This window comes from Lycium ferocissimum, chromosome 7, assembly GCF_029784015.1.
Source record: "Lycium ferocissimum isolate CSIRO_LF1 chromosome 7, AGI_CSIRO_Lferr_CH_V1, whole genome shotgun sequence".
NCBI classification, from domain to species: Eukaryota; Viridiplantae; Streptophyta; class Magnoliopsida; order Solanales; family Solanaceae; genus Lycium; species Lycium ferocissimum.
This window is the reverse complement of record NC_081348.1, coordinates 48133793-48159274: the sequence shown is the minus strand read 5'-3', so window position 1 is coordinate 48159274 and position 25482 is coordinate 48133793. Positions and strand designations below refer to the sequence as shown.

At 33.3% G+C, this 25482-nt stretch overlaps 3 protein-coding genes and 1 non-coding gene across 4 annotated transcripts in view; 2 read left to right on the top strand and 2 right to left on the bottom strand.

Moving 5' to 3' along the window:
• The window catches only part of LOC132065477 (uncharacterized), a 95133-nt gene extending 81233 nt beyond the window's left edge, over positions 1-13900 (top strand). The window contains exon 2 of the mRNA XM_059458892.1: positions 13888-13900. The gene's annotated coding sequence lies outside the window, so the exon portion shown is untranslated. The remainder of the gene's footprint in view (positions 1-13887) is intronic.
• Positions 12266-16220, bottom strand: LOC132065475 (ferredoxin, root R-B1-like). The gene is made up of 2 exons (XM_059458890.1): positions 16067-16220; positions 12266-12913 (listed from the first exon to the last, which is right to left on the bottom strand). Exon 2 carries the CDS (start codon positions 12904-12906, stop codon positions 12454-12456), a length of 453 nt encoding a protein of 150 aa, XP_059314873.1. The 5' UTR covers positions 12907-12913; positions 16067-16220; the 3' UTR covers positions 12266-12453.
• A 5392-nt stretch (positions 16221-21612) lies between these two features.
• LOC132062277 (uncharacterized) lies at positions 21613-22810 on the top strand. Its single transcript, XM_059454877.1, has 3 exons — positions 21613-22207; positions 22310-22360; positions 22407-22810. Exons 1-3 carry the CDS (start codon positions 21613-21615, stop codon positions 22808-22810), a joined length of 1050 nt encoding a protein of 349 aa, XP_059310860.1.
• A 1276-nt stretch (positions 22811-24086) lies between these two features.
• On the bottom strand, positions 24087-24207 carry LOC132065863 (small nucleolar RNA snoR86). The gene has a single exon (XR_009416832.1). It is a non-coding gene; the product is annotated as a small nucleolar RNA snoR86 (small nucleolar RNA).
• Positions 24208-25482: the final 1275 nt, after the last annotated feature.

Genomic DNA, 25482 nt, shown 5'->3' with positions numbered 1-25482 from the left:
GGCATAGACACAGGCCAAGTGGAAAGTAGAAGAATTAAATGTTTGTTTGATCAACTAATGATTCACTACAACTAGCTTTTGATAATACTGTTTGTTTGATCAACTAGTGATTCACTACAACTAGCTTTCGATACCACTGTATCAAGATTGTGGTGGAGTAAATAAAATTACTCCATCATTAACTAGAAATTTCGGGTTTAAATTTTAAATAGAAAAAGGGATGTTACACATTTGACTGTTCAGCCAAACAAATTTATAGTTGCTCGCCAAAATACATATATTGTATATAATTATACATCTAGCGCCTTTTTTTTGTTTGCCGCGCGATATTTTTTTTTTTTTTTTTTTGACCGCATGCCAAACCTTAATAAGAAGTGTTTTTCTAATGGACCTTATGCGTTGTGAATGCAGATACTAATATGAATCCTAAATTAAATTTCGTACACTGAATGAGAAACCAAAAAGAGAAACTAGCTTTTGATTGATCTTTATATGATTCCCGTTTAACAAATCCATTATTCTCCATAATTGCCAATTATGAAATGATTGACATTTAGTTTGCAACATAAGCTAAGTGATACTACTAATTATTCTTTGTTATCACTTGACTTTCGAGTTCTTATCTCCAAATCAAGCAACTGAGCACTAAATAGCCCTTCTAATCCCTACCTACTTTTCTCTTATTGTCTTCTTTTTTTAAGTCTAAATCTATTGGGATTAAATTACATAGATTAAATAGATTAGGAAGAACAAGAAAAGAGAACCACCAAAAATTGCGGTGAAGTCATGAGAACTTTTCATCTTTAATCAGAAGTTTCAAATTTAAATCATGAGAATAAGACCGCCTTTGATAGGGAGAGCTTTTCCCCCAAAGTGAAACATTCCTATATGAATTCGGAAAATTGAGCCCAAAGCAGATACTGAAAACTCGGTATAAAAATAAAAAATAAAAAAAATAAAAAGGAAAGACAATGCTTGAAGTAACAAGGAAGGAAGACTAGCTGGAGGATAATGCTTACATGCACCTTTTCTAATTATTTACTATTTTAGAGAATCTTTTTCAAAACTTCATGGAGGTCGGAAGCTTCATAATATGAAAGTAACATTTACTAGATAACTTAACATAAGGGTGTGGTAGATGTGCATTAGTTCATCTGGTATTAGTTAGTATCTCTAATTAAATTAAATTAATTTATCATATTCATTAAATTTTAGATATTTTATTCACAAAATTTCAACCTTACCGATCCCCAACGAATACTTGCTGTCAGGTTTGACATAAGTGTAGTTGATTATGACAAGAAAAAACATCATTACAATAATTTGATGAGCTTTTGTTCAAAATTAATCATCCAACCATACGAAGAATTGTAATGGAATGAATAAGATCCCTTTATTTATAACTAAATATTTCGGGTTTGAGCTCTGAAAAGAAAAAAAGTTTCGGTAGAAAACATTTTTCCCCTTTACTAAATCTTATAATGTAAGAATCTAAATTAATGGGGCCCCTCAAACAGTACCAGACATCGGATCATTAACAAAAATAGTATCACCCTGCCTAAAAGGATCAATCAGGATGTGTAACGAAGTTAGTCATAAAAATGGTTTACTCTCCTTATCCCAACATATGTGAAGGGATATATAGGAGTATGAGTATGGAGTACATAGATTAAAATACCTTTTCGATGTGAATTCGGATATAAGATTTTCATGTTTTTTGAGAGAAAATTTATCTATTTGAAAACTATATGAGGAGCACTTTAAACCAATATAGTTAATAATTCAAAAAAAAAAACATGTAGTTAACTTTCAATACTTTTAAAAAATGTTTGAAAAAACTGTTTGTATCCTAAAATGATAACACCTTCACGTAAAATGAGATGAAGGGAATTGTCGTTAGAGATTATTTATTGGTGAATTATGTTCTTACAGCATCATTACACACAAACAAAAACATTTGCTAAATACTACTAGTTCCAAATAATCATAAAATATTGTTTCCCTTACAACTAGAATCCTCTCCTTTTTAATCACTAACTATTAATCATACAATTCTTTCACTTTTTCTAGAGACCTTTGAAACCTTTTTATCAAATTTATAGGGTGACTTCTTCTCAAGTGGCCACACGAAGATGCTACAACTCGGAATTTAATGTTACAAAATAGTCTTAAATATACTAATAAAACCATCTTTTTGCACAATTAACTAAGTGGATTTCACCCCCAAAAGGTCCTTTCTTAAAGTATTATTCTCTTCAAGTCATTATGGACAACTTTGTCTGATTGCCTCTCCCTTTCTATCTAAACTTTAGGATTGTAGGCCAGGATTATATTGAACTTTATTCTTATTCCAATCCAATTAGCTCCAATTTCTTCTTTATTTCTTTCATGTTGTTGTCCCTTTGAACAAAAAGTTTTTGACAATAGAATATTACCATAAAGTCTTTTGGAGCCTCTAGCATGTTGTTCTTGTTTTCCATGCTTAAAAATACACCCTTTTGCTTTTTTGAAAAGCCAAGGAGTTGAAGATAAAATCACCATTTTATGTAGGACAAATTTGAGTATGTATTCACACTCTTATTCACTTCTTTCCTATATTTGTGGGAAGGAAATTATGTGGGCAATTTGCACGATTGTCCTTATTTTGGGGTGGTCTTTAATTTTTGGCCCTCAAATTGCTGGTCTTTAATTTTTGTCCTTCGCCTAAAATACCCTGAGATTCTGGGTTTGAATCCGGTTCAGTAAAAAAAAGAAAAAGTTTCGCGAGGCAGAATTTCGTAGCAAACTAGGCCTACTCAGGCAAAAGTTAGGCCTTAGAATTCCAGCAGAATAAAAAAATTATTTTGCGTTAAGACAGAATTTTTGCGAAGCCTTGCCTTACGAATGTTTTTTTAACTGAGCAGGGTTCGAACCCAAAACTTCAGAGTATTTTCGGTCATTTTTTTAAACGAAGGACAAAAATTAAAGACTTCCCAATTTAAGGGACAAAAATTAAAGACCAACGCCTTTGAAGGGCAATACGTGCCATAAAAATGAAATTTTGTTAGTTCCAAGGTATTAAACTAGTACATATTTTTGCATGAGGATTTCCACTTCCATTGTTGTTATGGAAATAAGAGGTGTTTACAGTAGTCAGTAGGCCAAAGTTTGAAGAAGGTTGGAGATTTGCACAAATTTGACACTTTATGTGCCGCTATTTAAATTTTGTTCCAGTTTAAGGAATTTGTGCAAAAAAGGCCTCAACGTTATACACCCAAAATAAAAAATCACGCTTCAACAATTTATGACTGTCTAGTTAGACAGTCATAACTTTAGTACAGTCTTCATTCTGCCTGTCTTATTAAATTGTTCACAAGTCTTGTTGGATTGATGAAACTTGCCTTGTTCGTAAGTAATGATGGGCGGGTCATATGTTTAGTACTACAATTTTTATTACTTATAGTTAAATTGTATCTTATAAGACTTGCATGTGCCTTGTGTTGTTTAATTGTTCACATAGCTTATATGTTCAATATTATTTTCATTATACCTGCATTGTTAAATTTCTTCACAAGTCTTGCCGCAATGACAAGCCGTTGTTATAGCATCGAGGCCATTTTTGCACAAATTTTCTACACGAGAAAAAAAAAAAAAATTAAACAGCAGCGCACAAAGTATAATATTTGGGCAATTTTTCGAAGAACGTCTAATTGCTATGGTGGAAATGACACTAGGTAGCCAATTTTGGAGCCTCAATTTAAGAATTAACCAACGTTTGCAAGATATGTAGATGTTATCCACAACTTAAAAAAGCGACAGACTCACTTCTTGTTCTTCTTCTTCTCTACTTCCTCTAGCTTGAGGATATTGTATCTTGATGTTCAGTTTTTTTATTCACTTTTTTCATTTTGAACTTCAAGACAATTCATTTTTTCAGTTTAAACTAAATATTACTTCCTCCATTTCAATTTATGTGAACCCATTTGATAGGATACATAATTTAAGAAAGAAGAGAAGATTTTTTAAACTTGTGGTGTTAAATGAGTCACATATATTTTATGTGGCTATAAATCATTGCATAAAGATAAATTGTTTCCAAATATAGAAATTGGTCATTCTTTTTTACATGAATTAATTAGGAAATAGGTTAACATAAATTGAAACAGAGGGAGTAATTTATAATCTGAATCGTATCATTGGAATATGAAAGAGTGATCTCCATACTTATATTGATATCACATTGAAACAGAAAATTTATCATATGGAGAGAAGAAAACTCTAAAGAATGAATTGAAAAAACTGAACTTTAAGACATATATTGTCCTAGAGTTTCAACTAAACTTTTTAATTGCACTGTCCTGAAATTAGAGGTGCTTGGAGTTAAGTTTGAAAGATTGGAAAAGGAGGAGGAGGAGGAGGATGTGCCTGAACTTCAAATAACTTGCAAAAGCTGACCTAAGGCCTCATTTATTTTTATTAAGATTAAGACGCGTGAATCTGAATGAACATCTAAATAATTAAGATTTCTCTAGATCTAAACATTGTATAATTAAGACTGTTTATTTTTTAACATCTGAATGTGCATAATGTATTTATTTAAACATAATAAATATACAATTCAAATAAAACAGTACTAAACATTAGAAAATAAATATAAATCTAATAAAATAAAATTATTATTTGATAAAAAAATAAAATATTTATGTTCGCTAACGATGGTGGAGATGCTTTGTAGTGGTGGTGGTGGTGATAATTGTGATGGTGGAGGTGGTTGGTGTTTGGTGTTGTATTGACCGACGCGATGGTAGTGGTTGGTAGTGATGGTGGTGGTGGCTGAAGAATATATGGTTGTTGATGATGGTTTTGGTGGTACTTGATGGTGGTGCTAGTTATTATGATAGAGGTGGTTGGTAGTAACGATTGATCGCAATGGTGGCAGCAATAGCGACTATGAAGGCGACGATGATGACGGCGACGACAGTGGAGGTCTAAATAATTATAATTACAGAAGTGGTAGGTGTGGTAGCGACAATAGTGGTTGTCAACGGTGGTGGTTGTGATGACAGAGGTAGTTGGTGGTGGTGGTTGATAGTGGTGGTTACTAATAGTTGGGTGGTGGGGGTAGTGGTGTAGGGGGTGGAGAGTGGGTGGGTGGTGATGGTTGACAGTGATGGTTGTGGTTGTGATGGCAAAGATGGTTGGGGGAGGGGGGGTTGGGCGGGTGGTGATAGTGATTGTGATGGCAGATGTGGTTAGGGGTGGTAGGGTGGGGTGGGTGGTAGGTGGGGGTGAAGCTGGTGGTTGTGGACAGAGTGATGGTAAAAGTTATTTTTACAAAAATACCTCTTAATGATATTAAGGTTTTGTTATTGATCTTAATGATTACGACTTACTTAGACTAAAGTAATTGCTTAGTGCTTAGATCTTAATATAAACAATTGCACTTAAATTGCCTAAGGTCTCAACTATCTAGATTCAGACCTTGATTAAGTGCAAACAAATGAGGCCTAACTCTTAAACAAAGTGACTACTGGTGCACCATTTTTTTGCCCAGATTGTCCTTCAAAGGCGTCGGTCTTTAATTTTTGCCGCTCAATTGCTGGTCTTTAATTTTTGACCTTCGCTTAAAAGTGGCCGAAAATACCCCTTGGTTCTGGGCTCGAACCCCCGCTCAGTAAAAAAAAAAACCCTTAAAATTCTGTCTTATAAAGCAGAATTTAGTTATGCCTTAAGGCAGAACTTATAAGACAAAATTTGCCTTGCGAAATTTTGCAAGGCAGATTTCTTTTTTACTTTGCTGGAATTCTACAAAAGGCCCGAATAGGCCTAATTTTGTCACGCAACTCTGCCTTGCGAATTTTTTTTTTTTTTGACTGAGCATGATTTTAAATCCAAAACCTCGGGGTATTTAGGCGAAGGCCAAAAATTAAAGACCAGCAATTTGAGGGACAAAATTAAAGACCAACCCTGAATAAGGACGATCGTGCAAATTGCCCTGGTGCACTTCAGCCCTTACTACGGGTCTGTTGGGTTAGTCAAGATTGGCCCAGAAATAAAAACTCAGCAGGCCCTCAATTAGTCCAGTAGAGTGGCCCAGAAATAAAAACTCAACATAATACATTTTTTTGCGCGGAGTGCCCTTCTTTTGGGCTGGTCTTTATATTTTGCCCCTCATTTATGCCTTCTTTAATTTTTGCCTTTGCTTTGTTTAATGAAAGTTTTTTGACGAAATTACCCTTACCCCATTAAAACCCTTTCTATTTCGTCATTTGCCACTTTTCTTTTCTTTTTTTGCTTCTTCGTTCCTCCTTTGTTTTGTGTACTGTCTTATCTGTTCCAAAATTTAGGTACGAATTTGGATCTTTTGCTCGTTTCAATATTTGTTTTTATGTTAAATTGTTGTTTGTTGAATTGATATCTTTGTCTTCGTCGTTTTTTATATTTAAGTGATCCTTTTTTTTATTTAAAATTATAGTGTTTTGTTAAAGTGTACGTATGATTTTTTGAACTTTAGTTTTCGTTGCCCATGTATATATTTTGGTTTTTTGAATGTCGTATTATGAATGTCGTAATATGTTTTAGTTGATTTTGATATGCGTTTTTGGTTTTCTCTTCGTTGAATCTTTGAAGTTTTGCACATTGAGCAATTTGTTTTTATGTTGTTGTTGTTGTTTTTGTTTAATAATCTGGTTTTTGTGAAGAATGTGTTTGTGCGGCGGCATATGCATGTTCCGGCAGAATTTTGTTTTTTGAAACTACATTTATGCCTATTCGGCATAATTTCGTGATTTAAGTTACTTTGTATGTGTTATGATTTTTTGGTTTTTATGATAGTTTATATGTTTTCTGATTATAAACTTTAGTTTAAGATTTTTGGTGTTTTTTTTGTTTAGTAACTTGTGTTTTCATGAAGACTGTGTTTGTCTGAGGCAACATATGCCGGGTCCGGCAGAGTTATTGGTTTTTGAAACTGAAGTTATGCCGGTTACGGCATAAAGTTATGCCTGTTCCGGCATAACTTCATGAATTAAGTTAATTTATGTGTGTCTTTGTTTTTTGGTGTTTTCTTGTTAATAATTTTTGTTTTTATGCAATCTTATGTGTTTTGGTTCTTTCTTCTATTATGCAGGTATTTGTGAGTATGACATGAAAAAAGAGAGCAAGATCTGTGAAGAAAGCAAAAAAATAGATTGTTTTAGTTGAGCAAGATCTGTGAAGAAAGGAAAAAATAGTTTGTCTTAGTTATTTTTGCACTATATAATTTTGTTTTTTTTTGTGCGCCTTGTGTTTTTGTAAATGTTATAAGATTGTACAGTTTGTTTTGTGTTATAAATTTCAACTTTAACCACCTTTGTAATTTGATGGTGTTCATTTTTAATCTCAACTTCTCTTGTTCATAAATTTGTTATTTTGTTGAAAATCCAAGTTATACCGTTTCCATCACAACTTCATGGTTGTTATATAATAGAAGTTTGCTTAGGGAGTCGGCATAGTTTCTCATTATGTAAATAGAAGTTCCGCCCATTCCGGCGAGAATTTAAGTTAAGAAAACTTGCCATAACCAACAACAAAGACAAACCATTTGAAGTTATTTGACCGGCCAAAATGCATTTATTGGGGATTATTTGTGACGGAAAATTTGTTTTTTTTGTTGAAAACCAAATTTATGGTGGTTATTTAATAGGAGTTTGCCGGGGTCGGCATAGTTCCTCATTTTATGAACGAAGTTCCACCCATACCCGGCGAAATCGGCAACAAAGATAAAACGTTTTTAACTTTTTTGAGCAGTCGGAAACGCATTTTATTGGGATTAGTTGAGACGCCATAATGGTTGTTTTAGTATGAATGAATTTTTGCTATGAATGAATGAAATATTTTACTTAGTGTTAATTGTATTGTCTTGAATGTTTTATCCAATTTTCCGGCATTTTAAAATGTTATATAAGCAACAAAGCCCATAAGTATGCCGCTTAACGACATACTTATTTATTTTATGTAGCGAAAGACCTGCCGGGTCCGGCATAAATGTGAAACATGAAAACAACGAGAGAGAATAATATTGTTATGTCCCAAGGCATACATCTATTAAACTTACCGGGATGTAGTATTTGAGATACCAATTTTGTTTCCCCGTGCAAAAGCTATTATACACCATACAGGAGGCATAAATTATAAAAAGCTGGATAATTAAATTTGATGATTTTTTTTTCTTTTTCCTCAATGTTTTATGGTAGAGAATTGTAGATTTCATGTAGGGACATTTATCTCTTTCTCTTATATAGTTTTTTATTATCAACAACAAGAAGATAACAACTTAGTAAAAGAAAATAATAAAAGAAAGAATGGACGAAAGAATAAATGTGTGATTGATGCTTGAAGTCTCGGTCTTAGTACTACCAAAGTTTTGCCATTTCTTTCGAGGCGAGTGCGCATTATGCGTCAAGAATCATAAGATCAATTCATATAAACCATGTATAAGAGTGTGATGTTAGGATGACAATTTCCTCTTCTGTATCGTCTTGAATATGGATTGAGAGGCTTGAGGCTCGTGGTTACGGGTTGCCCTAGTGTGTCCAAAGAACTTGCATCTACCACATCTGTATGTGTACTTTGTCGATTCTCTTCTTGGGCGATATCTTTTTGTTTGTTTTCTTCCGGTCTTATTTTAACATCAGGCGGCATTATTTTAATATCCATAATGTTTTGTGGAATAATCCATGAGTCTTGATTTCCAGCGATAGTATTTCACCTTTGTATGTCTCTTGGCGGGCTTGTTTCTTGAACCGGTCCGCACGGTATGTAGATTTTGGCAAACTTCTTTTGTCTATAACTGCCATGGCATGTGTGCACGGTAACTCGTCGGTTTGGAACTCCAAGCACTCACGAGTCATATTCTTGGTCTACATTGTATTGATATCCTTAAATACTTTCACAACAAATTTGACGGGAGTTATGTTTTCTACCCGTGAAAATTGACAATATAAATGAGTGATATTTTTTCGGGCAATTTTCGAGATTATGTGAGAGTTATGCCCTTTCGGCATACTTCACACGGTGAAAATAAGAGTACGCCTTCCGGCGAACTATTTATAAAATAGGGTCCCATGATTGTTCCTTTGTCAATGCATAACTTTTGTGTTTGTTTGATTTTAAACTATACATTGCTCATAAAACTAAGATTTGAAGTGTATGTTGGTAAAATCTACTTACTTTCATTGTGAGTATAAAAACGATGTCATAATTATACTTACTACCGGCGTAATTCCATGCTAGTTAAAATAAGAATGCGCCCTTCCGTGAGGCAGTATAAAAATGGGGTCATAGTTCTTCCTTTATCCAGCATAACTTTTGTGTTTGGTTAAAATTAAGCTATGCATTGCTCACCAAACTAATATTGAAGTGTATGTTGGGAAAATGTACTTACTTTCATTGTGAAGCCTCTACTTATCTTTTCAAGCGAGAATCTTTTATTGACATGTCGACATGTCGGTCATGGGACGGTCTGTTGCATCAATTTTCTCGGTAAAACCAATTTTGCGGCTTGTTACTGGATGTAATCAATACATGCCATTATTGGCAACTCCCTTGCTTTCCTCAATACGAATTCATTGTCTCGACATTGTTCGTTGTGAGCATGTTGTAACGTTGGTGTGGAATGAACGTGCCCATCTTTACGGTGGTTCTTCTTCTATGTATTCACGGCTTTTTGGGTCGATTTGTTGTATACGTGACATATAGGTACGAAACTCTTTTGTTTGTAGGTAGTTGCCGCATTGTAGAGCAGTGATAGGATCGCTTCGGATAGGAAATATTTTTGCAAGTTCTTCTCCATTACGTGGTAGATGCGTATTCCATCTTTCGGGTATCTTGATACAGTTCTTTGATTGCAGTTGCAATTGATGCGTGGCGATCGGAAAGAATTGATAGGTCTTTGCGCGTGCCAATTTAAATCAAATGCCTGCAACAGTTATTGCAATTAGAGGATTGACGCAACTGGACTAATTTATACTTCTATATAAACCAGAACTTTTGCCTTCTCCGGCATACTTGTTATGAAATTGGTTCACAACATTGCGATAACGGCATACTATTCTCTTTTGTAAATTGAACTTTTGCCTCCTCGGCATGGAAAGCACTTTTTGTTTTGCTGATGATAATGCAATAACTGTTTTTGGTTTAAAAAAATAAAAAAATTGAAAACCTCCTCTACCTTCATCGATTTAAATCAAATGCATACTCAGTCAGAGTTGTTGCCGATTGAGATTGATGCAACCGGACTAATTTATACTTCTATATAAACCGAAATTTTGCCTTCTCCGGCATACTTGTTATGAAATTGGTTCATAACATTGCCGAGGCACCCGCATACTATTCTCTTTTAATAAATTGAACTTTTGCCTCCTCCCAAGTATGAGAGCACTTTTGTTTTCTTGATGATAATGCAATAACAATCGTTTTAGTTTAAAAAAATAAAAAAATTGAAAACCTCCTCTACCTTCATCCAATTTAAATCAAATGCTGTGACGTTATTGCAATTAGAGGATTGATCTGTTGGACTAATTTATACTTCTATATAAACGAGAAATTTTGCCTTCTCCGCATACTTGTTATGAAATTGGTTCATAACATTGCCGATAACGACATACTATACTCTTTTGTAAATTGAACTTTTGCCTCCTCCGGCATGAGCACTTTTTGTTTTCTTGATGATAATGCAATAAGCTGCTTTTGGTTTAAAAAATAAAAAAATTGAAAACCTCCTCTACCTTCATCCAATTTAAATCAAATGCACACATAAGTTATTGCAATTAGAGGATTGACGAATCGGACTAATTTATACTTCTATATAAACCGAAATTTTGCCTTCTCCGGCATACTTGTTATGAAATTGGTTCGGAAAGTTGCCGGTATTGTAATCTGATACTTACGCTTTTGTAAATTGACCTTTTGCCTCCTGTACATGCTTTGCCTTAATTCAAGTTTAAATCGATAAGCATTACCTCGATTTAAATTGAATTTATTATTATTACAATTTCAAGTAAATAAGCATTGTATACTAATTTAATTAAGGTATAAAGTAATTAAAATCGAACAAAGCAACAAATCCAATCAATTCTATTTTTGTTGATTAATTTTATCATCTTGCAATTTTCAATCCGAGTCGTATGTCATCTGTTTCTTAATAATCGGAGTGTCGTAGAAGATGATTTTTTTCAAATATTAACAATCTAAACTCAATAAAATCGTTAAATTGAGTTGAATTAAGATTTGTACCTTTTCACGGATGTTGTAGCAAGAAAAATCAATTGAGAATCACGCTTGGAACAACGATTTGAATAATGTGAAAAATTGGGAACGAAGTTGGCACGGGTTAACGATATGAAAGAAGCAAGGATTTGAGAATAACGATATTTGTTTTTATATGTAATCGGTTAAAAGGTAATAATGTCTTTCTTACTATGTTGCTCGGAAGGGCAATAATTAAAGACCACCATTTTGAGGGGCAAAATCTAAAGACCAGCCCAAAAGAGGGGCATTCGCGCCAATTGCCCAACATAATATTGTAAAGTAGGTCATTGGCACTTATGTCCCTATTCTGTGCTGATCTTTAATTTTTGCTCCTCACAAAAATCTTTTAGCAAGACATAAATTTATATTTTCAAATCATAATATCCCACAAGTTATGCCCTATATTGACTAAAGAACTTATGCCCACTACGTATAAGTACGACTGCTAAATGACAAAAATTAGAACCAGCGCATTTGAAGAGCAAAAGTAAAGACCAGCTCATTTGAAGAGCAGAAGTAAAGACCAGCCCATTTGAAGGCCAAATCGTGCAGGACTTACTTAATAATAGGGAGTTAACATGGCTTCTTGTGAAGCTGTAGAGTTAATACAATTTGTACTCTGTTGCCTATCCTTTTCACGTAGCGAAATTATTATTTTGTATCATATCATTTAGTCCAAAAACAAAGTCTTCTTATACCAACTAACAAGTTTATGATTAAGCAATCTCCATGTAACTATTAACTTGATCTAATGAGAAGCAAAACTGTGTTTGCCGCTTATTTTTCTTTTTCTTTTATGATAATGATGGTACCCAGGCCAGATTACGTGCACCTCAACTATATGCCGAATACATGCTACCTCCTAGCCCACCCCAGCTTCACTAACTTCTTTAAACTCACAAACTTAAAAGCAAATTAGCACAAACAGATGTGGAAGAATTGAGTCCCTTATCCCATGCATGGTTGAAAGCAACAGAAGTAAATGAAACATCAAGGATTTGGGCAAAATATAAAACCACTAGGCATTCATATATAAGAAAGGCTGCCATTACATAAGCATTTTATGAAACAAAAGATGTCCTTGATTGAACCTTAGTTCCAATAATAGAGGGGGAAAAAGAAGCAAATTTCTAGCTGCTTTACCTCAGCACCACGATCATCATCATAACTTACAAACTTGATTATCTAGTAAAGATCCTCCTCCTTGTGAGTGTGGATCACACAATCAGAGGTCGGATACGAAACACAAGTGAGCAAATATCCCTCTCCCATTTGGTTGTCATCCAGAAAAGAACCATCCGATTGATCAACAGTGCCCGATTTTATCTTCCCAGCACAAGTCGAGCAAGCACCAGCCCTACAAGAATAAGGGAGTTCGACTCCAGCATTCTCAGCTGCATCGAGGATGTAAGTATCAGAAGGTGCTTCAAACTCGTGTTCCGTGCCATCCGGACAAACCAATTTGACCTTGTACACATTTGCCGATACTCTAAATCCAGATTCAGCTTTCAAGCCGAAGGATTTAGAGATGCTCCTTACTGATCCCAGGGAAGATGGGATTTTAACGAATGTACTCTTTGTTTGGGCCTGAGGTGTGGCTTTGAACAGGCAAGCAGAAGGAAGTCTCACGGTCGACATGTTTTACCTGATCAAATTTAAAAACTATCATGAAATACACGAGTAATATGAAGCTTCAGAGTTCGAAATACCAAGCAAGAGTAAACGGAATCAAAGTGCCGTTTGTTTGTTGACAACAACAACAACATACCCAGTGTACGCAGACCTTACCCCTACCTTTGTTGACAGAACCCAAACTTAAGGGGCAGTGGGTAAATTCAAGTGTTCTGATTTATCAAAATTCTTTTCCAACATATCAGTGAGTAAATTATCATACTTAAAGACATGCATACAGACATCGGTACTTAAAGCTATGCATTAACCCATACCTACATAAAACTGTTGATGACAAGCCCAACAGGGTAGGGAATTAATTTGACATTTCGACGATATCTGAAAGAAATGAAAATCTGATAGTCCATTTCTTAAAAGATTAGGCTTTGAATATTTGGAGCATTATGAGAAGAAGCAAGCGAGTGGCTTCGTGCTCTTCACTCGAAGCTCCATGTAGTGAAGACAAAATCTAGTGGCATAGTAATCTATGATTCTCCAATTAAGTTCTATTAATGGATATGAATGGAAGGATTAAGATGCACATAACACAAATATGAAGAAGAATTAATTTGACATTTTGATGATTTATGCCATGTGGTAGATGAAAAAGAAATGAAAATCTGAAAGTCCATTTCTTAAAACACTAGGCTTTGAATATCTGGAGCATTATGAGAAGATGCAAGCGATTGGCTTCCTGTTCTTCACTCGAAGCTCCACGTTTTTGAAGATAAAATCTAGTGGAATTGTAAAATCTATGATTCTCCACTAAGAAAGTGTTAATCCTTGTTCCCTTTTACAATGTCAAGGCTAATGGCTATGAATGGAAGGGTTACGATGCACATTACACACAAAGGAATAAGCATTAATTTCACATGTTGATGATATATGCCCTGTGGGTAGATGAGAAAGAAATGAGATACTTATAAGTCCATTTCTTAGACAACAAAGCTTTGAATATCTGGAGCATTATGAGAAGAAGCAAGCGAGTGGCTTCCTGTTCTTCACTCAAAGCTCCATGTCGTGAAAATAAAATCTAGTCGCATGGTATAAAGGCTTCCTATTTCAGGGAATTCAACAAAGGCTTGTTCAATTCTTCTTCTAGCTGTTCCCAACTTCTGGCTAAATTCATCAAGTTTTAAAGAATTGCATTTACTCAAAATTAGACTAATATAAATTCCTATGTATCAGAAAGCTATTATCTAATTACACTATGAATTATCCCAAAAAATAAAAGGATAAGCACCTATAAAGTCCAATTTTCATGTTACAAGTCTTATTTTAGGACTTGACTCAAGAACATAAATCAAGTTACATTAAGAGGGCATCCCAATTCGCAAACGCTACTATAATAGTCCAATTTTTCATGTTACCAGTCCAAATCTGTAATATGTAAGCATAGAGCTAAGCTTTTTTTATTAGCTTTTATATTATATAATCCACACTAAATGACTCAAAGCCATAGTCCATTTCACATAATTCGTCAGTTTTCACCAAAGTGTTTCGGCATTCATACTTTGCACAAAAAAAAAAAAAAAAATCAACCCAAAAAGAGAAAAGAGAGAATACAAAACAGAGAATTGCAATAAAGACAAAAAAAAAAAAAACTCCTTTCTTTTTATTTTTATTTTATTTTTTAAAAGTAACTAATCAAACTTATTAATCACCAAAAGGGAACTCAATACAAATCCATAGTTGCAGTACACATACAACTATCTCAGAAAGTGAAACAGCACAAAAACAATATCTTTCATTAATATTTACATCACTATGCAAAGCAACAAACATTATACAACAAAAGGAGAAATCCAAAGGTCATTTTCCATCTGCATGTCATTAAGCTCACAAGAAAATAAGAAACAATAAAATACAAAGTATTCAAACACCCAAAATCCAGCTTTTATTAAAGATTCACTCTTTAATCAGACACTTCTTGAGATCTCAACAACCAATAGCCAAAAAAAAAAAAAACAATTTATAAAACTCAAACACAAGGAGAAAACAACATGAAATGAACCAAACAAGTAGATTCTCACAACAAAAAGTAGTTCATTTTCCATCTATATGTCACAAATTATGCTTTTTTACCTTGAATTCAAAAGTTCAAATACCCAAAATCCAAATTTTCTTAAAGACTCACACTTTAATTAGATACAACAGAATTTCACCAAATGATGGATAAAAAACAGATCTCAACAACTAATAACAAAAACAGGAAAACCCCAATTCTTAAAACTCAAACACAAGGTAGAAAACAACATGCACATGAACCAAACAAGTCCATCTCACAACAAAAAGAGTTTCAAAGGTCATTTTCCAACTGCATGTTAAGGGGGAAAAAAATCATTCAAAATATTTCAAATACCCAAAGTCCAGATTTACTCAAAGATTCAATTTTGAACTAGATACCAGAGAATTTCACCAGAAATGGATCAAAAAAGATATCTGAACAACCAATAACAGAAAGAAAGAAAAAAAAAAGGAAAAAAACCAATTCATAAAACTCAAAGACATAGGAGAAAACAACATGAAACAAACCAAACAAGTAGATTCTCACAGCAAAAAGAGGTTCAAAAGGTCATTATTTGCATTTTATGCTTTTTGAACTTGAATTCAAGCTCACAAGTAGCCAAAAAAAAAAAAAAAAAAAAACTAAAAATATCCAAAAAAATTTAAACACCCAAAACACAGCTTTCCTAAAAGATTAAATCTTTAATCAGAGACCAAAGAATTGCACCAAATCATGGACCAAGGAAAGAGATCTCAACAACCAATAACAAAAACAGGAAAACACAACACATAAAAGACTCAAAACACATGGGGGGAGAACACAACATGCACATGAATCTAACAAGCATATTCTCAAGAATCTTTTAAAAGGGTAAAAGAAAGATTAAGAATTATTACCAATAGACCAAGTGTGGTTTAGCTAGTGTAGAATGAAGTTTTCTTAAAGATTCAATCTTTAATTAGATACCACATAAAAATAAAAATAAATAAAAAAGAGATCTCAACAACCAACAACAACAACATGCACATGGAACAAAATAAGCAGAATCTCATTCTCATTCTCATAACAAAAAAATCAAGAATCTTACAAAAAAGGTAAAAGAAAGATGAGAATATTTACCAATAGAAGAAGTGGGGTTTTAGCTATGAAAATCAAGAACAAGGAACTAAGCGGAGTTCTCGAGGGTCCTGATTTTATAGAGAGATAAAAGAAGAGTTATGGACTTATGGGATTTGTTGAAAACCGGCGAGCGTTAGGCAAAGTTGGCATCCTATATATATAGTGCAATGGGAAAAAATAGATACCCTAAAAACCTACCACCAGGGGTGGTTTGGTACACGGATTAAATTATTCCGGAATTATAATTTTCGGGACTAATTTATCTTATCTGTGAGATGAGATAAAATAATTTCAAGGTTAATGGGGTAAGGTGGATATCCCATACTTAAGATTGTGCTTCAATTTGCATTTTGTTTGGTAGAGATATAAATTTATACCTTCTACCAAACATGCTACAAAATTAGTGCTGGGATATCTCAATTTATACCATGTACCAAACGACCCCTAAATGATTAAAAAATTATGGGAATTTTCAAAAATATAAAGGTCAACATAGAATAATACGCCGCGTAATCCAATATACGATGTACTTTACAACATTATATCAAGGGAAGCATTATACACAAATATTGACTAAACCAGATAACAAACTCAAAATATGGGTTACGTGACGTAAATATTTTCTCCCAGCGTAATTTTCACTAAAATAAATCCATTATATTTGGGTGGATTCAAAATGCTACTTACCTCTTATAAATATTTTAATTTGGTGGTCTTTAAGAAATTATTATTTTTCTATCCAATATTTAATATTCGTTTTGAAGCCTAATTAATTTTGATTCGAGGCCGACAATCCCATTTTGGAATCGAACTATAGATTTTTGAATAAAGATGTGGAGATACTTACCATCACAATCTTAATTTGGTGGTCCTTAAGATTTTAATTTATTTGGTATTTGGTACCGATCTTAAGATTGATTAATTCTAATTTGCTTCGAAAAAATCTCTTTTTGAGGGTTAAGCGCTCTACACCAAAGATAACTGTATCATCTGAGCTCTAACTTGAGATATCTGGTTAGAAATGAAAGTATATTTTAGCGGTCCTTAAAAAGAGTTAAATGTCCACCTACTAAAACGTTATGATTGTAGTATTAATTTGTAACTAGACTATTTGTTTAACCAAACAAGTCAAGAAAGCAATTCCAAGTATGGGTAGAGCTAGGGCACACAGGTTCGGCTCATTAGAATTTCCTTCATTAAAATATTACACTGTATTCCCAGACCTCATATTGTGAGATTTCATTGGATATGTTGTTTGTAAAATATTACACTGTATATGTAAGGCCAAAAAATTATTTTATATTATATATAGAGAGTAAACGTTGAATTCTCTTGATTGTTTCGTATTTATTTCTTTATATTTTGGATTCCTTCGATAAAAATCTTGGCTCTAATAACACTAACTTCAGATAGAAGTACTTATTAGGAAATGAGAAAAAATGTTAAATGAATTTCAATGTGCCCAACCCTATGACTAAGCTTTTGCCTAAAAATTAAATTAATGTCGACTTGTCTACTCCTTTTATTTTTTGTCCTTTTTAGGTGCAGTACTCAATGTGTTCACAGAAAATGGTGTTGACCCGCCACTAAGAATTTCCTCATATTTTATTATGCCCTCAGAAAAAGGATTAATGATTAGTTTTTATCCTCTTCTAATATTTTTGGGCCATGGCAACCTTTTGTGTTGTGGTGTTTTTGGTTTTAAAAAACGTTTTAATTTTATGAAGCCAACACTTGAAATTATACTTGAAGTAAGTTGTTTCTTTTCTTGGTGTTTTCAAATTCTATAGCTTAATCTCCCTGACATAAATTTCTTTTCTTTGCGGAGCCAATTTTTGTTGTTTATGGGTTTTGAATTGTAATATTTTTGCTTTTTGGATTCTGAATAAATTATGTGTATATATTAAAAAAAAAAATTAATCCCAATATAGGGTTTGAACTGCAATCGCAGTGTTGGGTTGACCTGTAACCACAGTGTTATCTTCGCCCATAGGTGAGCCGCTTAAGAGACGCCATGAGGCACACGGACTTGTAACCACAATGTTGGTTAATTTTGCACCTAGGTGAGGCGCTTAAAAAAATGTCGCGAGGCACACGAAGGACTAAGGCGTAGCTAGGATTTTAATTTGATGGGTTTAACCTTTAGGGGTGTGTGTGTATATATATATATATGTGTTGAGATATGTGTGTGTGTAGTATATGTTAAGATGTGCATTAATGGTAAAATCAATAACCCAAATCGATAATTGGTTATTGGGTTAATGGTTCGGGTTATTTGTTTAACTATTGGGGTATCGGTTCACTGTCCCAAATTGTTGGGTTATTTTCGATTCTTGGTTTCGTTTATTTTTTTAACGGGTGAACCGATAACCCAATAGTAATTTATCTAATTTCTCAAACGTCTCTACTTCAATATTGGGAACTGTTTCCATGTATCATGTTAACTATATTTTGTAGAATTTGTTTATTAGAATGTGCAAAAAAAAAAAATGATTAGTTTATATCATGACTTTCTTAGGTGACATAAATAAATCAGTAAGGAAAATTTTAAAAATTATGTCCCACTCTAAATTAAATTTTTTGATTTCACAGTTTAACAGTAATGACATTTCAGGTTTACTACCAAAAAAAATGTTTCAGGTAAATAGAACTAAAATAAGTAATTCATTATTCTCTTTCTAGCACTTCATTGTATAATCAATCTTCATATGTTTCCTTTATAGCAAAGAATTAACTTACTGGTATTTTCCTTTATCCTCCTTTGAACTTTGGATCACTTTTAGAGTTTAGTAAACAAGGAATAATTTTTTAAAATCCATGATATCGAACTTTTTGACACATAAAAGGGAAGAAATTAGAATAAATTATCATTATCAAGTTTTTTTTTTTTTTTCTTTAATAACCGTGGTGTCTGGGCCAGCTTGCCCGTACCTCGACTAATTCCATAGGTTCACATCCCACCAGCAGCAGGTAGCACGTAACTTTGTCTACCAAGGCTAGAACAGATGGGAAGAAATCACCTACTAGTGTCTTGTCTCTGCTTGGATTTGAACTTGAGATTTCATAGTGCTCAACCCACTTCATTGACCACTAAGCCAAAATTTCATCGATGATCATTTAAATGAAGATTTACTGTAAAAAAAAAAAAATAGTTCTGTCACTTATTATTCAAATATTACTATTCTTTTCACATGTACAATTGCAAACAAAAAAATTAGTATGCGTTTGACCATGAAAATCAAATATTTTTCACTTTATTTGGAATTTTTAAGTTGGAGTTGCGTTTGATTATTATTTTTGCAAAGAATATCTGATCGTTTGGATGTACTAAAAGTGAAAAAAAGTGAAAATAGAGTTTTAGGTGTTCTCCAAATTTCTATATAATTTCAAATGTATTTGAAATTTTTATTGTCAAAACGTTTTCAAATAAAGTGAAAAAAAAAAAAAAGTAAACAGTTCTCATGACCAAACGGGTACCTAGACCTTAGTACACGCAACAAACGTGAAAAATACATGCACAAATACCAACAAAAGATAAAAACCAACAAGCAGTATCCACACCCTTGCTGCCACCAACATGATTGAAAGATGTACTATTGATCTGTGTTTGAAGCTGAAAGTCACAACATGATTTTTCCCGTACTTTTAAGAGTTTTAAGTTTATGTACTGATGGAGAAAAAATATATTTTTATAACTAATCACTTATTTAAAAAAATTACAAATAAATTTTTGCGGTAATAAATTGATAAACTAATAAAAATGACATATAATCCTGTTGTAATAAATCAAATTAAAGTGTAAAAGTTTTTACACTATCAATACAAAAGACTTAGATCCATTTTTTGACTTCTATTATTTTATGCAAAAAAAATTGGCGTTGTTGTTTGATCCACCTTAAACCCATCTTGATTAATTTTATCGTGTAGTTGCTACCTCCCTTTCACTAGGAAAGGTATAATTTTTTAATGAAGATGGCTACCTCCCTCGACCTAGCACAGGCATCATAAAACTCTGCCCATCAAGATTTAGATAAATGAAAAGGAATTAATACTTTTTCATTTCCACTGAATTTTGAACTTGAAACTTTATAATTTTCTCCCGTTTCATTAAACACTAGATCATATCCTCAGAGTGTTATCATTCTTTTAATATAGATTTGTCCTTGTTTAAAATGGAAAGAACAAATTATCGTAAAAAAATGTTGTTGGACTAAAAAGCAATCAAAAACAAGTTGGCTGCTTGAGCAAGTGGCACTGATCACCTTAAAAGCCAAAAAGGGAGGCAGCATTGCGCTTTGATTAATGGTAGGGTCATGTGCTCTTTGATTAATGCTAAGGTCAAATCTATCTGTCATCTTTATTGCCTAAGCTTAATTAATAGCCAAATTCTGGCCCTTTAGTGGCCTAAAACCAAGACCAAATTTGCCCCTATACTATTGAGTACTTAGGGGGAGCCTCAGAACAACAATAAAAATTTCGTTCATTGATATTTTCTTCAAAGTAGGCTGCCTACCGCACACTCTTTTGAGGTTCGGCCTTACCCGAAAACCTACACAAACACAAAATGCTTCGTCTACCGGGTTCGGTTATACTCTTAGAGTATTCAAAACTACTACTCGGTTTGATCATAGTAGATATTACTATCACATAAACAGAACAACGGTAGTTATAGTAATCATTGCAGGAACTGTGTGGTTCATAAGGGACTAAAAGAAAATTTTCAGAAGCAAATATGCAAAAACTATGTTCTAAAAGTAGCAAAGTACCATTCTAGTGGAATACTAGTCCGTGATGCACCTCACTATTTCCCAAAAGTTTTTGTTAACCAATAATTGGTTTGCCTAAGTTATTGTGTACAGAATTGGCCATTTGGTTTCTGCAGACATAAAAATACACAGAAATTGCAGAAACAACTACTGGAAACAAATGCTACATGCACTTTGAAGTTTCACTACAGAAATAATTTTTTTTTTAATGCTGCACAAACTAAATTGCAGAGCCAAAATTTTGCACTTTGTACTCCAAAGTTTCAGCAGAACGACTCATGTATCTTCTTAGTTCCTCTGCAAGTTGCTTACAGGAAATTAACATTGACCATAAACCCATTAATTTTTTCAAAAAAAAATATTGAAGATGATTCGTGTTAGTAAAAGATTAGTTTGAGAAGATTAGCATAAAAAATTATTCATCATTTATAACATAGATAGACCTATAGTGCTGAATAATACAAAATTATAAGAACCAAACAGACATCTGTCTGGGTATATGACTATTAGAGATGATTACGAGTCATAAGAATGGTCTGTTACTCTTCTTTAACAATGTTCAAGAGATTTACTTGTCATTTACTCCCTCAGTTCACTTTTACTCGTGCGCTATACTAAAAATATATTTTCACTTTTACTTGCCCACTTAGGCCACTTTAGCATATCAAGAGAACGACTAACTTTTTTTCTTATTTTACCCTCAACACTAATTACTCATTTTTAAATCATCTACCAAGTTTATTGAGACTACACACTAATTAATATGAGTATTATGGTGAAATGCATACTTCAAATGGCAAAGATAAACCAATATGGATTGCTGAGAATACTGGAGTGTTCACATTGGCTTCAGCTAGGCAGTTCTTCAGAAAGAAAAGGCAAAAAAATTGGATCAACACCATGAATTGGCAGAAAGCTGTCCCTTTCAAAATGCGTTTTCTAGTGTGGAGGGCTCTCAGGGACAGGGTACCTACTGATGCAAAAGTCTCTAAAATGGGAATTCCTATCCAAACTGCTTGTCCTTGTTGTAATTTTCAAACTCTTGAAAGTGTGGATCCTCTTTTTAGCACTGGTAAGTTTGCAAGTGACGTATGGAGAACAGTGGTATGTCCTTTTGGTATAGCTTGTTTTAACATGCCCTTCAAACAAGTGATGATTAACTGGTGGAAGTCTGACAACTCAAATCCTGTTCAAACCTTCTTGGCTAGATGCCTGCCTATTATTGCTACATGGGAAATTTGGAAGGCCAGATGCTCTTCTAAATATGACAAAGTGAAGCCTAATGTAAATAGGACTTTGAACTTGATATCCTTCTCTATGGCTCAGCTGGTTAATCACATGTTTCAGAAAATTAATGTTGAGCATAGATGGGATAGTATAGCTATCTTGTTAGGAGTAACATCCAGTTTAAAGTTTACACTCCTATTATATGGTTCAAAGCTCCTATTAATTATGTGAAACTGAATACTGATGGCAGTTGTAGGGGTGTCTATGTGTGGGGGAGGTGGCTCAGTTAGGAACTCCTCTGGTTGCTTGATATTTGCCTTTGCTCTTGCCCTTGGTCTGGGCTGAAGCTAGTGCCCTCTCATATGGTCTTAAATGGTGCATTGCTAATGGTTTTACTCATATAAAGGCTAAAAGTGATTCAAAGTTGCTGGTGAACTGTGTAAATGGTGTTAATGTTGGTCCCTGGAGGATTGCTAAAGAAGTACAAGAGCTTAACTATGCCATGAGACAAGTTAATGTCTCCTTAAGCCATTGCTTTAGGGAAAGTAATCAGGTTGCTGACAAATTAGCTTCTCTTAGTCACAATTTCTCTGAGACTAAGGAGTATCAGAACTTTGCAGCATTGCCAGCTGAGGTTAAAGGTTTACTTAACACGGATAGATGGAGTCTTCCAGTCTTCAGGATCTCCAACAAGAAGAAGCACAACATCACTTTCAAACCCCATCGATCATACGTTCATTCTGATTCATAGTGGACAGAGTAGGATTAGCTATGTTGAGGATCCCTTTTGTATAGGTTGGATACCTTGTGCCATTGCACAATACTCTTTTGCTAACCATCTGTGCATTCACATCATCTATGATTGTAAAAAGATAGGTTTGTTCTATCTTTCAGTCATGAACAAGGAGTTAAGTACGAATTTTTTGTTAACTCCCTCAAAGTTTAATGTAATGATCTTGAAGATGAATAAAATGAGTTAGTTCTGGAGAGATTTTTTTTTTTTTATCAAAAGTGGACAAATAAAAGTGAACGGAGAGAATAAATATTACAACTACAAAGAAAAGCAAAATCAGAAAGGACAGGTGGTATGGAAGAAATGAGGCGATATGTTCGAGGCCATAGTAAAAATTAGGGGTGTACATGGACTGGGTTGGTTCGGATTTTTCAAATACCAAACCAAACCAAATGCGTCGGGTTTTTAAATTTATAAACCAAACCAAACCAATAAAATTCGGGTTTTTCAACTTTGGGTTTTCTCGAGTTATTCGGTTTTTTCCCGAAAAAGTCTTCATACAAAACATATGACTTTTACTTCAACTATTTCTTTAGTCTTAGTAAGATACAACTATATAACGAAGGTGTTTCTTAAGAAAATAACACAAAATGTGAGATGGGTGATGACATCGTATTAAAATATTTAACAAAAAATATAATAAAATCGGTTAAAATAAGTATTGCTAATTAATAAGCCATAAAGAAAATGACTTTAATCTAAATACTAAGTTATGCTAAAATAAGTACGGCTAATAAGTACTAATTACATGACAGAGAAAAAAAATTAAGCTATGTATTTTTACGCTCTAAACCAATTATGCAAAACTAAAGAATAGATATCCAACATTACTGTCATTCTGAGCGTTAGAATTGAATTTCTTTTGTTAGCATTAGTATTGAGTTGGTTTTGATTTAGACTTTATTTGAGTTACTAACATCCATGGAATATAAAACTTATTGGCATTCAAAATTCTAAGTTCAAGCTTAAAATAATATGATAAAAGACAAAAAAACTATGAAAAAATTTAGGAAATATTTACAAATTACATTACAAATAAATATTTTTCTATATAAAATATTTTAAAAATCGAATACATGTAATGTCGGGTCGGTTTGGTTCGGTTTGACTTTTTTTAGCTAAAAGCAAACCAAACTAATTATGGTCGGATTTTTTTTTTCAATACCAAACCAAGTCAAACCAAACCACTAATCAAATTTTTTTCTCGATTTGACTCAATTTATCGATTTGGTGCGGTTTATCAGTTTGCTCTGTACACCCCTAGTCAAAATTATAGTATTTGAAAGGCACGGAGAATCGCTTATCAAAAATATGGCCAACCTTCAATGCCAGTATTTTATTTGACGGGCTAGCTCTGCTAATTGGCTTCCATAAAGATAAATCAAATTCAAAAATTCGGATTAGTGCACAGGGGAGGGTTAAAATATCTGCTAATTAGATTAATGTCAACTTGTCTACTTTTTTCGTTTTCTATTTTAGGTGCCGTACTCAATTTGGTTCATAGAAAATGGTGTTGACCCGCCAATAAGAGTTTCCTCATATTTTATTATGCCTTCAGAATAGTGATCAAAGATTAGTTTACATCTTTGACTTGCATAGGTGTAAATAAATAAATCAGTAAAATAAAAATTAAAAATTGTATGTCCGGCTGCAAATTAAAATTTGAGATTTTGCAATTTGACTGTAACGTTTCAGGTTTACTACCAAAAAGAAAAATATTTCAGTTTGATAGAATTAAAATAATTCATTATACAACTTGGGACAATTTGTTTTATTATCAATCTGAATATGTTTCCCTTAGAGCAAAGAATTAGCTTATTGGTAATTTTGTTTATCCTCCTTTGGACTTTGGATCACTTGGAGTTATTTAATGGGAATATTTCATCGACTCATCCAAACGAAGGTTCTTAATTTTTACTATCACTTAAAAATCATCCAAATAAAAGTTTATTACACAAAAATTACTATTCTTGTTACATGTACAGGTGCAAACAAAAAATAGTACATGCACAAACGTGAAAAATACATGCACAAATACGAACAAAAGATAGTACAAACAATTAGATTGAAAGTGGTACCATCTCAGTGTTTAAAGCTGAAAGTCACATGATCTTCCCTCTGTAGTACTTTTTAAGAGTTAAATTTCATATACTGATGGTAAAAATAATGTATGCAACTAGGTCACTTATAAAGAAAATTACAAATAATTTTTTGTAATAAATGTTACTATATTGATAACTTAATAAAAATGACAAATAGCTATGTTATAATAAGCTAAATTACATAAGACTATACCCATTTCACTTCTATCAATTTATGTAAAAAAAATTGTGATGGTGGTGGCTAGTCCACCTTGAACGCACCTCAACTAATTCTACTGTTATTCTTATCTCCCACCAGTACAACTATAATGTTATAACTAATAATGTTGTCAGAGCCAGCTTAATTCGATCTGCACATGTTTAATTTCACCGGATATCTAATACCTCTCACCAACACAAGTACCATGTAACTCACCAACCAAAATTTAAGCAAAATGGGAAGAGATTAACAATTTTTTCAATATCCATTTGAATTTAAACCTAAAATCTTATGATTTTCTCTCATTTCATTGGTCACTAGGACGCACC

Excerpts from the sequence above, each read along its gene's own strand:
- LOC132065475 (XM_059458890.1), bottom strand. The coding sequence starts at position 12,906 with ATGTCGACCGTGAGACTTCCTTCTGCTTGCCTGTTCAAAGCCACACCT.
- LOC132062277 (XM_059454877.1), top strand. The coding sequence starts at position 21,613 with ATGCATACTTCAAATGGCAAAGATAAACCAATATGGATTGCTGAGAAT. Across the intron at positions 22,208-22,309 it reads TGTTGAGCATAGATGGGATA|TTGTAGGGGTGTCTATGTGT; the intron begins GTATAGCTATCT and ends TACTGATGGCAG. Across the intron at positions 22,361-22,406 it reads CTCAGTTAGGAACTCCTCTG|CTAGTGCCCTCTCATATGGT; the intron begins GTTGCTTGATAT and ends TCTGGGCTGAAG.